The sequence below is a fragment of the Vombatus ursinus genome, unplaced genomic scaffold, assembly GCF_900497805.2.
Source record: "Vombatus ursinus unplaced genomic scaffold, bare-nosed wombat genome assembly UNPS02014821.1, whole genome shotgun sequence".
In the NCBI taxonomy this organism is placed as follows: Eukaryota; Metazoa; Chordata; class Mammalia; order Diprotodontia; family Vombatidae; genus Vombatus; species Vombatus ursinus.
The window spans coordinates 261,351-275,219 of NW_020954599.1; the positions used below are offsets into that span (position 1 = coordinate 261,351).

The window sequence follows — 13,869 nt, forward strand, 5'->3', positions numbered from 1 at the left end:
TCTTTGATAAAGGTTATTCTTAAGGCAGCAAAAAAAATTATATCTATTTTTATTTACATATGATCCTTATTCTCTGGAAATAGTTATCGCTTCCACATCATGAGGGTTAGGGGTATGGCGCCCCTGCGATCTGGAAAATCCACATACAACTTTTTGGCCCTCCCTTCATATCAGAGAAGAAGTCTGAATTTTTTTCTTTTATGGGGTGTTTATAGTACCTTATTGTAAAATATGGGTTAAGTATTTGGTCATAAGCTCTGTGTCATCTGCAGCTTCCGCAAAACTCCCCAAAACTTCCCACTTAATTTCTTATGCCAACCCACAACATATTAAAACCACAATGGGGAAAGTCACAATGTGAAAGGAATAGCTACATTTTAAACGTTGAACTAGAATGCAAGCTCCTTGAGAGCAGGAAATGGTTTGTTTGCTTGTTTTGGAAAGGGGTTTTCTTTGTATCCTTAGAGCTCAGCACAGTGCCTGACACATAGTATGGGCTTAATAAATATTTGCTGGCTGTTTGCTGATTGACAACAGTCTAGAATTTTAAATAATCGAAAACACAGCTGAGGTTTATAGGGTCTAAAGATTGAAGTCCCTTTGGAGTGAACATTCCTAACTTTTTTTCCCCCCAATATGGACCCCTCTTGGCAGTCTGGCAAAGCCTATGGACTCCTCATAATAATGTTTCCTTAAAAAATAAAACAAAAAACAGGATGACAAAGGAAATCAATTATGTTGAAATATAGTTACAAAAAGAAATGGTCACAGCTTCAGGAAAAGAACCCGTGCTTTAGAGATCATCCAATCAAATACCCTCAAATTACTGAAAGAAAACTGAGTGTCACAGAGGTTAGGAGGTTTGTCCAGGTTCACACAAATGCTAAGTATCAGACTTTCTTTTATATCACACTGTCTACTCTATGATGCTGGGTACAAATGTACTAGTTGTACAATCACATTTTTAAACTGAAAGATTTTTCCCAGATCCTGTAATGAGAATTATGAGGAGGAGGGGGAAGTGGAGAGACTAGAAAATGCTGATTTTCAGTTCTTAATTCTAAAATAAAATGGTGCTCTTGTTGCTAACAGGATATATTAAAAGAGATAATTGTGGGGACAAAGTAGCAAAATAATTGTAGGGATAAAGTATTGCCTTAAAAAAAAGAGGAGAACAAAAAAAATCCTAATTCAGGAAAAAAAAATATTAGAAGCGTAAATGGAAGAAAATATAAACTTAACACTCATAACTTTAAATGTGAATGAATTAAACAATCCAATAAAAACAAAGAGAATAACAGACTAAGGAAATAAAACCCCAAAATTTCTAACTTACAAGAAACATATCTAAAAAGCAAACACATACGCAGAATAAAAAGGAGAGGTTAGAACAAAATTTATTCTGCACCAAGCAAATCCAAAAAAGTATAACTTGCAATCATGCTATCAGGCAAAGCAAAAATAAAAATTCATACTATAGAGATAAACAAGGAGTTTATAAAATGAAATAGTGAATTGAATTAGGCGATAAAATTTGCATATTTTTGAGATTAATACGTAAGAAACCACAAGCAAAGTAAATCCCTGTTGTTAGTGGCAGCCACCAAATACACAGACTAAATAAACAGTAAGATATGTAACTGAAATTACCTAAAGGATGATCAGCATAGTCAGGTCTCTGAATATAACTTGGCACCGGTCTAGTTGGCATCTAAAAAACAAAGTACAGAGCAGAAACAAGTTTAAAGTGCAATAAGTATTCATTATTTGAATCAGTCATCACTGAAGAAAAAATAAACCTGTTCATTCCAAAATTTTATTTAATACATCATTATTACTTGGTTATGATGCCAAATTTCTCTTTCTTAATACTGACAATTTAAATTGTAAAGGAAAGAGGGGAATAACAATAATAATAACAACAACAACAATAATAACAATTCTTCATATCATGCTTGGAGACTTGCAAAACATTTTGGGAGCCAAAGGAGTGTTTTTCCTGAAGACCAAAAAAAAAAAAAAAAAAAAAATTGCAGGGAAGAGAAAAAGGAAACACAGGCACATACCAAAAGAGAATTTTATGTGAAATTCCATTTCATATTGCTTCCTTTTTAAAAAAGTAAATAATAAATTCTACACATTACTATGAAAACTGCCCTGCTTGTCCACTGCAAAGCACTTTGCTCACAACAATTTTACAAGTCCTGTCACTCCCATAAGCCTCCAAGTGAGAGGCTGAATGACCTGCCCATGCTCACACCACAAGCAAGTCTGAGGCAGAATTAGGACCCTAGCACCGGCCTACAAGTCCAGTTCTCTAGTTCTTACTCCACACTGCCAAGAAGCAATATTGATAAATACAAAAAGCAGAGACAGAACTCGTGCAAAAAATCTGTCCCCTATCCCTTCAGGATAAGGAAAAGAAAAAAAATTTTATTTTCTCTGGGAATTTGCTGTCTTGTGCCTTTTAAATCCCTCATTATTCTACTGTGTTTGCAAACAAGACAAGACTAATGATAAAACCATCAAGTCCTTTAAAATTAGCATTTCGATAATCATCTGGTTTGTCATAGAAAATGGAATCACTTGAGAAAAACTGAGTAGAAAATGAAAATACTAATATTTAATTTCAAAGTTCCAGCACATCTAACTGTTGTCCAAGGGAAAAAAAAACTATTTTAAGAGATACCATGAAACTATAAAAATAACAAGGTCACTGAATTTTTGTCTTTTTTAATATTTAAAAAACTTACTATTGATGGATGGTTCACAGGGAAGGGGTAGCAGGAAAGACACAGAAATGTAAGTGGTAAAAAGATCAGTAAGTTAATTTAAGAAAGTAGTAAGGCAATCATTGGATTTTTTTCCCTCCTCTTTCAAACATTTAAAAAAAATTCTTTGTTAATAAGGGATGGTCTTCTGTAAGTGGAAGAAGGATACATGGTTTGGAAAACCAAGTAATGTAAAAATGAGAGATATCTGAAAGATATATGTATTTTTAAAATACTAAGACAACTGAAGTAGGCCCCTCAAAAAAACTGAGGGGAAAAAAAAATTGAGGGGAGCACAAGTGTAGGAAGTTAATTCAGTCTTGCAAAATAGAGTTCTGAATTTTTCACTTAACAAGTAATTGTTACTTAAAATTAAAATGTTACTTTATTTACTCACCAGTGGATAATGTGGTCTAAGTTTACCAGTGTATCTATAACCTGACCAAGGATCTGTGTTAATATCCCCTTCCACAGTCCAAGAAGAAACTTCATGTTTCGCTTTTTCATCTTCTAGAAAAAGAAATATTTAAAGAATTTTTAAAGAAATTAAAATATTTAAAGAAAAAGAAATGTTTAAACTAAACATTTAAATATTTAAATATTGTACATTTGAAATACACAAAAATGTAAACACTTCTTTTTAGCGATACAAGCTATCAATAGTAAGGCAAAAAACTTAAGAACCAATAGACACAAAACAAGAAAAACAGAGCAAATCTGTCTACTACATCACTAGCCTGCAGTATCTCCCCTAGACTGGCGGAAATAGCTTCTAATCCCAAGTCGAACTTCTGAAAACAATATTACAATTTTCTCCCCAATGGTTCAATGTAACCAGTTCCCAATAATGTCCCATTATTGCCAAGTATTGTCATGCATGAGTACCACATATATTTGCTTCTATTATTTCAATTTATACCAACCTTATTTTAGAATGTTATTGGGTACCAAGAAATGATGGATGAAGATGCAAAGCAAAATAAGTGTAAATAAAAGCTACATTTTATAATGACTAAATTGAACTCTGAGTAAAGGAAAAATTTATAACAAAGCTTGAAGCACATCAAAACATACCTCTGTCCCAGAAGAAAGGTGAGGAGCCAGTAGAACAGAACACTGATATACTCACTCCCTTCTAGACATGGTTTCTGTATTAGATATTTTTGCTTAATTGTTTCATGTTGTAAGTAGGAATGGTTCAACTCCAGAGGTAGGTGTGGAAAATGAACATGATGTAAAAGCAAGACACCAATAAAATACACATGCAAACACGTATAAGCTTATTTTAAAACTTCAGATTATAAGGCAAAACCTTCCTAACTAATAGATGTAGCAGGTACTTTCCATGAATTCTAGACTGACTAAAAGCTCAGATTCCTAACTTTTCCAAAAAACAAAAACAGAACCAAAGATCTGCCCTAGGTTTATCCAAGTGACTTTCAATATACCCACAACACTGAAAATGTTACTTAGCCATCACTACTGTGCCCTGTTCTCGGAACTGACTGTTCAAATCTATACAAATAGGACAAACAGGGCAGCACAGACAAAAAAATGCAGCAAGCATTTTTGAAGCATCTAATATGTACCAAGTATGTTGTAAGCACAGTGAAAAGAGGGTCCCTGCTCTCAAGGAGCTCAGGGGTCTAATGGCAGAGAGGAAAGATCCTACAAGAACAATTTTGTACAAACACAGGGTAACTGGAGGTCATCTCAGAGGGAAGTCACTAAGATTAAGGAAGACTGAGAAAGTCTTCTTGCAGAAGGTGGGTTTTGCTGTTAAACTGTGTCTAACCTTTGAACCAGCAATACTGCTACTTGATCTGTACCTCAAAGAGATCAAATAAAGAGGAAAGGGGCTTGTAGGTACAAGAATATTTATAGCAGCCCTTTTGGCAAAGAACTGGAAACTAAAGTCCATCAAATGGGGAATGGCTGAACAAGTGAGTTATGGTACGTGAACCTGATGAAATACTACTGTGCTTTAAGAAATGATGAGGGGGATGGTTTCAGAAAAACCTGGGAAGACTTACATGAACTGATGCAGAAGTGAGCAGAAACAGGAGAACAACTGATACAAGTGATAGAAATCTTAAGGCAATCAACCCTGATCAACACAATGACCCTCCACAATTCCAAAGGGCTTATGATGAAACATGCTATCCACTTCCAGATAGAGAGCCAATGTATTCAGAATACAGATGGAAGCATAGTTTTTCTCTTTTTCTTGCTCTTGTTTTTGTTTTTTGAAACATGGCAAATAAAGAAATTTGTTTATTTATTTATATTGTTTATTTGTAATGAGTTTTGTTTTTCTTTTCTTCTTAATGGGTAGGGAAACAGAAGAGGAGGAAGAGAATCTGAAATGGAAAATAAAATAAAGTTGAATTTTTTTTAAAAAAGGAGGTAGGGTTTTGGATGGGACTTGAAGGAAGCCAGGGAAGGCAAGAGGCAGAGATGAGGAGGGAGAGCACAGTGCCAAGTGCTAGTGATACAATGAGTAAAAAGAAAGCCTCTGCCCTCAAGGAGCTTACAATCTAAAGGAGAACACATGACACAAAAGGAGGTAGGAAGGGGGTTGGAGAATGTAGGATATGTAGGAAAGGGTCAGGTTATGAAGAGATTTAAAACGCAAACAGAAGATTTTTGTATTTGATTCTGGAGGTAGCCATCTGGCATTGATTCAGTTAATGGACAGAATTCTGCACTTTAGGAAGATCACTTTGACAGCTGAGTGGAGGATGAATTGGAGTAGGGAAGACTTGTCACAGTGAGACCAACCAACAGGCAACAGCAAAGAACCTCCCCCCCCCCAAAAAACCCAACAGATAAATATGGTGTTAGCTATTAATTCTAAATATTTAGTAGATACCAACATGTAACGACATTCACTCTCTCAAGAAGTACACATTCTGAAACAAACTACAGCAATGTCAAAACACATCAGTCAACCAAAGAGAACTAAAGATGGGAGCAGTTTGAATGGGATGCTTAGGAAACTAGCCAGAGCTCCTTTCCCCCCCTTCCTTAGAGTGACCAGAGAACTACCCCTCTTCCCCTTTCCCATCAAGGATAAATCTCTCTATTCCCATAATGCTCATTCTACTGGGGGTCAGCATATATTTAGAAAATTAAAAAAAAAAAAGAAAATTAAGAACTGATTCAAGATGTGGAATGAGACACAATTTTTCAGACGTGGGCAATGTAGGGATTTGTCTTGCTTGACTATGCATATTTGCTACAAAGGTTTTGCTTTTATGTTTTTCTTTTATATTGAGGAGGAACAAAAAAGTACATGCTTGGTAATTAAAAAACAAAATAAGTTAAGACAAAACAGTTTTGTACCTACACAAGAAAAGCTCAATTTTTCTAATAACTGATGCACTATAAGTTGGTATGGAACACAGAAGGCAAAACTGTAGAACTGAAACATCATCTCATACATTTTTACATACGAAAATCTTGAGGTCAGAAGCAAACTAGTTTGCCAACATAACCCAACTAGTTGATGGCAAAGCTGGGATTAGAACCCAAACGTCTTGAGTACCAGTCCTATACCCTTTACATTCTACCACAGTCTACCTTGGGTTGAAAAGTCCCAGAAGACATATTTTGAGTCTAGAACAATTAAAAGAAACAAAAAAAAGCAAACAATCAACCATGAAGCAATACTGAAAGGACAAAGGTTATTATTAAATTGCATTATACTACTCAATTTATGACCCTCTATTCTAAAAAGAGTTGAAGACAACCACAATGAATATTAAGTGACAACCATCAGACTGTTATTTTTCCCCAAACATGAGCTCTGAACACTATTTGCTGCCAGTAGGGCCAAACCACAGAGGAAAATGAGATGGAAATGCAGACAACTTGGATGCCTGCTTCAATTAAATAACCTGACCCTTTCCTACATTTCCTACATTCTTCCAAAACATGAGCCTCAAGAGTAATTTTTTACCTGAAAGCAAGGACAGAATAACAATAGGATATGGGCTTTCTGCATTTAATATATTCCTGAGTTTAAAAAAAAAAAGTGTAAAAGTTTCCTAGGCTTCCAGCTGGTTCTGCATTTCCACAATCTGTTTCCCAACCCCCCCCCCCCCCCCCCCCCCCCGCCCCGTCCATTTTCAAAGAAATCTACCAACATGCTTGTTAAAAAAAAAAATCTAGCAATCAAAAGCAATCTATATAAGCAAGACTAATGTGTAGCAGGTTCTATTCAGTTTTGGGGGCATTATTCACACTCGGAAATTGATGGTTCCAATGTATTTGCTTACATGCTGTATCATAAAGGCATTCCAGGACAATATGCAAACAGATACAGTTCTGCACCTTCAACGGTCTAGACTGCTAAATCTGAATGAAAATTGGAGTCAATTAACTCCACATTAAAAAGGTCTTTTAATAGAATGGGAGAGGGGGAGGTAGAAAAGGGGGGCCTACCAAGTTAATCTGATGAAATCAGTAAGCTTAAGAAGAGGTAGGTGGGCAAAGAGAATAAAGCACTTGCCCTGGAGTCACAAAGGCCTAAGTGAAAAAACTGCCTCAGGCACTTACTGGCTTGGGGTGGTCTAGGCAAGTCACTTAAAGTCTCTCAGCCTCAGTCTTCTCTTCTGGGGAAAAAAAAAGGATAGCAGTAGCGCCTACTGTGAGGACATGAGATAGCAAGCAAAGTAATTTGCAAATCATACAGTGCTATATAAATACTAATTACTATTTTTGTCTTTGTACATAGTAGGCACTTAATGGCAGCTGGATGGTGCAGTGGATAGAGTGGCAGGCCTAGAAGTCAGGAAGATTCATCTTCCTGAATTCAAATCTGGCCTAATGAGGACTCTTACTAGATGTGTGACCCTGGGCAAATCACTTAACCCTGCTTGCCTCAGTTTCCTCATCTGTAAAATGAGGCAGAGAAGGAAATAGCAAACCACTCCAGTATTTCTGCCAAGAAAATCCCAGATGGGGTCATGTAGAGTCGGACACAAATGAAATGACTGGGGGCAGTGACAGAGCATTGGCCTTGGAGTCAGGAGGACCTGAGTTCAAATCTGTCCTCAGACACATAACACTCACTAGCTCTGTGACTCTGGGCAAGTCACTTAACTCCAACTGCCTCACCAAAAAAAAAAAAAAATTTAAATGACTGAACAACAAAAAGGCATTTAATAAATGCTTATTAAATAACTGAGCAATATCTTTCAAACACGTTATTAGATAAAAATCCTCACTGAGGTTTCTGCTTACTTGAGAGACATAAAAAAAATGGCCAGTTCTTACATATCTAAGAATATCTAGGGGGCAGCTAGGTGGCGCAGTGGATACAGCACTGGCCCTGTATTCAGGAGGACCTGAGTTCAAATCTGACCTCAGACACATGACATTTACTAGCTGTGTAATCCTGGGCAAGTCACTTAACCCCACTGCCTAACCGAAAATAAATAAATAAATAAATAAAATAAAAGAATATCTAGTAATATAAGACTGGAATATGCCTACAATTCTGGGAAAGGTCAAGACAACTTTACCTTAACTCACAATCTTAGGTCTGATCCAAAGCACACCAAATCTATATTCAGATTTTCCCCTTTAAAAGCTCTGAATGAACTGGGTCATTCAGCCCATTAGCCTGGGTTTTCCTGAACAAGAACAATATTGAAAGTCATTTCCTGACATTAAAATGGAATAATAGTGAAACTGAAGCCTTCAGCCCATCAAACACTGTTACTGTTTGGATACCCAGGATCCTAGCTATGGAGTTAGAAGGCACCACAAAGACCATCTGGTCTAACGTCTTTAATTTTACTTCGGAAGCTGAGGACCTGAGGTTAAATGACTTGCCCAAGGCAACACCACCAGTAAATGACACAGATAAAATTTTACTGGGGTCCTCTGAATCTAGAGACCATCATATACAGGATGTTTTGAAAAGGTAGGAGAAATACTTGAAAGGAAGTACAGAAGACTGTTAAAGTACTAAAAAATAAATGCTTTATATTTTTAACAAGACAGTTCTGAATTCTTAAAAAAAAAAAAAAAAAAGCATTCATCCAGTACTTCCTCTTTAAATTTTGAGAGAAGAAAGACACTGAGTATGTCAATGGCATAACTACAGTGTTTTGAAAGAAGACTGTGCATTTGAAATTGGGAGTATGACCTCTGGCAGACTGAGTGAAAATGACATGCTGCCTTAAAGAATTATGAGAGGGCAAAGGGAATGAGGTGACTGATGATGATGATGAAGCTAGTGTTTACAAAACACCTTCTTGTTCTGCAAAGTGCTTTACCAATATTATCCTCACAATAACCCAGAGAGGTAGGTCCTATTAATATTCCTACCTTATAAATGAGGAAAATGAGGCAGGCAATAGTTAAAAATGACTAGCTCAGAGTCACACAGCTGGTAAATGTCTGATGCTGGATTTGAACTCAAGGCCCAGCACTCTATCCACTCTATTCACTGCACCACTAACTGCCTATGCAGGTCTACCATCACACCTCTATCTATATATTTACATTCACTTAGTTATGGGCTTGTGGATGGACTTTTTCTTTGTTGTAGTGCCTAAAAATAGGGAGGAGGCAAAAAGCCAGCTCAGCATTTTCTTGATTCTACATTGGAGGCAGCCTGGCACAGCGTAAAAAACGCTGGCTCTAGAGTCAGACACCTGGGTTCAAATCTCACTACTGGTGCTCATTAATTTGATGACACTGGGCAAGAACTTTAACTTCCCTAAGCTCCAACTGTGTAAATTTTGTAAAATGAGAGGGCTGGAACAGAGAGCCTTGAAGGTCCCTTCCAGCTCTAGATCTTTTATCAGTCAACCAAAAAGCTTTAACTAAGAGTTTTAACACATGGCAGGCACCGCACTGCACTGGGGATACAAAAAGATAATAAAAACAGCTCTGCCGCCAAGAAGCTTTCATAATGGGAGTGGTAACATATCCACGAATTGGCATATGTATGATATGTACTGAATCAATGCATCATCATCTTGGAAAGGAAGCACCAACAGCAGAGCGGGAAGACGGACCATGAAAAGTTTCCTAGAGAAAGCAGCACTCGGGCTGAACCTTGAAAGAAAGCAGGGATTCTAAGATGTGAAGGAGGGCGCTCCAAGCCAGTTCAGCTACCCTGAGCCCCTCAGGTGAAACATGGAGCATCACAGGTGAAGAACAGCAAGTGGGCCACAAGACCCAAGAAAATGGGGAAGGGAACAATGTTTAAGAAGATTAGAAAGACAGATTGGGTCTAGGCTGTGAAGGAGCTTTAAATACCCCACAGAGGAATTTCTATTTGATCCTAGAGGTACTAGAGAGCCAATGAAGCTTACTTAGCAGCGAGGTCCTCAAACCTGCACTTGGGAAAATCTCTTTGGCAGCTAGCCGTGTGGAGGATGGAAAGGGGAGAACGGAAACTTGAAGCAGAGATTGTCGCAATAGTCCAGGCAGGAAGTGATGGAGGGACCAGTGCAAGGGTGCTGATTATAGAAGCAGAGAAGGTATACAAGGGACATTGTGTGGGAAGAAATGACAAGAATTGGTAACTGATTGGAAATGTGGGCTAAATGAGAAAGAGGAGTCTAAGATGACACCCAGGCAGTGAAATGGATTTTACTCAGTGTAATTAGAGAAGCTCTGTCCATTAAAAATAAAACAAAAACAAAGACAAACACAAAACATCTTGTTTCAAGCTGACTACTGAATTCACAAACAGAAGTCAAGGTATATTTTAGCAGCAAACCAAACTTGGTCAGAATCAGCCAATTCTTTCCAAAGTGATCATGGGACAGATGGATATTTTGTCTAATAGGTGTGAAATAATGAGGCTTGAGATGAAACAAAGGCTTCTTGACAACCATCACAACTGTATATACAGACTATGACACCGCCATGGATCCAGCTGGTTTTCCAAAAGTGGTCATGGCTTGTGCTCAATCATCCCCCACTCTTTTTTTTTTAATTTTGTTTTTATTTTTTATTTTTAGGCAATTGGGGTTAAGTGATTTGCCCAGGGTCGCACAGCTAGTGAGTGTCAAGTGTTTGGTCTGAGGCCGGATCTGAACTCCAGTCCTCCTGACTTCAGGACCAGTGCCCTATCCACTGCGCGACCTAGCTGCCCCACATCCCCCATTCTTTTATCCACATCTCCTTGCACTGACTGACACAGCACCTCAGAATGGGAGACTAGAGGGAGAAGCAGTCTACACTGACAGCTGTGGAATCAGCTTACCAGGGTCAGGCTAACTCTCTGTAACTTAGTATCACAATGTCCTGTAAGGGCATTGAACATTGCTAACAATGGATAAGTTCAGATGAAAGACAAACGAAATGAGGCTGGCTAATGATGTCTAATGTTTTCTGCTACACTATGGCTACAAGATATACGTTTTTTCAGTAAAAAAAAAAAAGAAGAAGAAAAGAAAAGAAAAGTTTCAAAAAGGTGGAGTATTACTTTGCTATTGCCCAATGGGTTACACCCATCCATGGTGGGAATAATAAATGGGGCCACCGTTCCAAAGCTGAGGTCTCAAAGTAGGTGCCCACTGCTTGAAGAATGTCTGAACTGTTTCATGGTGTAACAAACACAACTACTCCATGAGAAATAAATATAAAGAATCTTGCATAGACTGAGGCACAGGCAAGTAAACAGAAGCAGAACAGCGGACAACCTGACTACAATAACACAAGAACAATCCTACAGACACCAGGACACTGTCATCTTGACTTCACAAGATGGAGAGTGGGATGTGTACCTATTACTCAGAAGTAGCAGACTAGAGGTGAGGAATGAGACAGACACTGGCACACACGGCCAACGTTTACTTTGTTTAGCTGTATTTCTCTGAAGTGACAGGGATAGAAAAAGATATTTGTTTTAAAAAAAAAATGAGCTGGATGACTGAAAAAAGTGGGGGAGAGAAGCGATCCATCATCACTTGGGTATATAAGTACAGGACTAGGAGTACTTTAAAAAAGAATATCCCACTCCTTATTTTCACAAATCTTTAAGGGAAACAGGGCGGGTCCTTCGACTATACATGGAGGCGACAAACCAAAGTAGTATCGTTAGCAGGCGTGATTTGTGTCTCCAATAGGAATCCCAAACAGCTTTACATCACATATTACATAGATATACGTATCTCAAAACGTTGTTTATGCTTATCATTTAGGAATTACTGAAATTATTAGATTGATCCTGTGGCTGGTCACACTCTTTTCGTCTATACTTGTGTGATGTCACTGGTGATTCCTTGGACTACCAAAGGGGTCCATGACACAAACAAGGTTTTAAGAACCCCTGATAGTAAACTGTATGGTCTGCAAAGCACTGTGTGCACATTACTCATTTTTAAGTAAAGAGCAACACATCCTGCAAGTCTTAGCTCAGAAGCATTATGAAAATAATACTAAGTATATTCCTTTTAGCAAAGCAAGAGATTTTTTTTTCCCTGTGGTGTGAAAACCCAACCCAATTCAACCTAACACCAAGCACCTACTACATGTTAGGCACTCTGCAACGTACTGGGGATCCAAAGACAAAATGAAAATCCAAAGCCCCTGCCCTCAAGGAGCTTACACTCTAGGAGACTGAAATTCTGAATAGAATGCTTATGATAGCAGAAGAGAGATGTGATTTTACTTACTTGCTTTCTTGTGTAGTAACTTGTGAGTGGCCCAGCTTCCCTTAAAACACTCCTAAAATTGCAAATATTATAAAAGTTAGTGTTGTGCCTTCCTTAGTAGAAACATACTGAAATTTTGGGGAATGAGAAGAGCTCTGCTTGCTTACATGGCCTAACAGAACATGAATAATTGTGGCTTTTCTTGGTAAAATCTTAGGGAAAAAAACAAATATTCATGACATCTGTTCAAATATTCACTTCAAAAAGCAGACTAAGCTTAAATCACTGGTAATAACAGTGTTCAAAGAGGTCTAGATCATATTATTGAATACTTTTTAGTATAATTTCATTCTTTTCACATCTCCTTATTTTAAGTACAGTCATTTTTCAAATTATAATAATGGTTTTACGTAACACCAGAGAGAAACAGGTGAATCGTGAAACTTTCATTTAATCTGAAATACAAATGGTTTACAATTTACTTCACCATATTTTTGTACAGACTTTCCTTCAAAGAGCTCAACACCATACAAGTAACTCAAATTGTAGCAAGAGCTTTCACATGAATATAAACAGATATTGCATTTTCAAACACCCAAAGGTCATGAAAAGATCAAAGTTAAGATAACTAACTCAAATCAGTCACCAACTGAGCCATTCGTGAGCACCTCCCACATGCCTGTTAGAGCTGAGACACTGTACTCAGTTCTGGTGATAGAATGTCAAAAATGAAAATGGCCTCTCAAGGAGGCAATACCTTATTGGAGGAAACATAAATGAGGAAAAATAAGAGAGATGAACAGGAAAGAGGAATGATCACACTACTTAATCGATGTTCAGCCCAACTGTATCAGAATACCATCAAGCTGCCTGGAAACCCCATTCTAGGCCTGGCTGTGTCTCTCATTAATAATTAGCTTCATGACTGTGGACAAGTCCCTTGATTCCTTGGGGCCTCAGCTTCCTTTCTTATCTGTAAAACTAAGGATATCACCTGCCCTGTCTCACAGTATTCCTTGGAGAATCAAATGACCGTGATGTGATGGTAAGTGATATATGCTAAACCACTTTGAAAACTATGGTCTATTATTTTAATATTGCTTAATTCAGTTCAACAAACATTTATTAAATACCTACTATGTGGACTGCATTCTGCTAGGAAATGAGAATTTCTTTTGGGTAGTGGGGTTTTATACCCATGATTTCATCTGTACGAAACACAGTGGTGTGTGGAAACTACTACTATAGGTCAACAAAATAACTTTAACATATATAGTGTTAAGAGAGCTGCCAGAGGCAATGAGAAGTCAAGTGGCTTGCCCACTCACACAAAGTCAGTTTGGGTCAGAGGTTAAGACTTGAACTTAGATCTTCATGACTTTAAGGCCTGACCTCTATCCACTATGCCACACTACTAGGGGACAGAGATACAAAGCTTAACAAGCCATTCCCTACATGGAGTTTACAGTACA

General features: G+C 37.7%; 1 protein-coding gene across 1 annotated transcript in view; it reads right to left on the reverse strand.

The window, feature by feature from the left end:
• The window catches only part of METAP1 (methionyl aminopeptidase 1), a 63,248-nt gene that overhangs the window by 21,260 nt on the left and 28,119 nt on the right, over positions 1 to 13,869 (reverse strand). The window contains exons 2-4 of the mRNA XM_027837630.1: positions 12,419 to 12,470; positions 3,169 to 3,281; positions 1,651 to 1,711 (exon numbers count right to left, since the gene is read on the reverse strand). Coding sequence (XP_027693431.1) covers positions 1,651 to 1,711; positions 3,169 to 3,281; positions 12,419 to 12,470 — 226 coding nt within the window. The remainder of the gene's footprint in view (positions 1 to 1,650; positions 1,712 to 3,168; positions 3,282 to 12,418; positions 12,471 to 13,869) is intronic.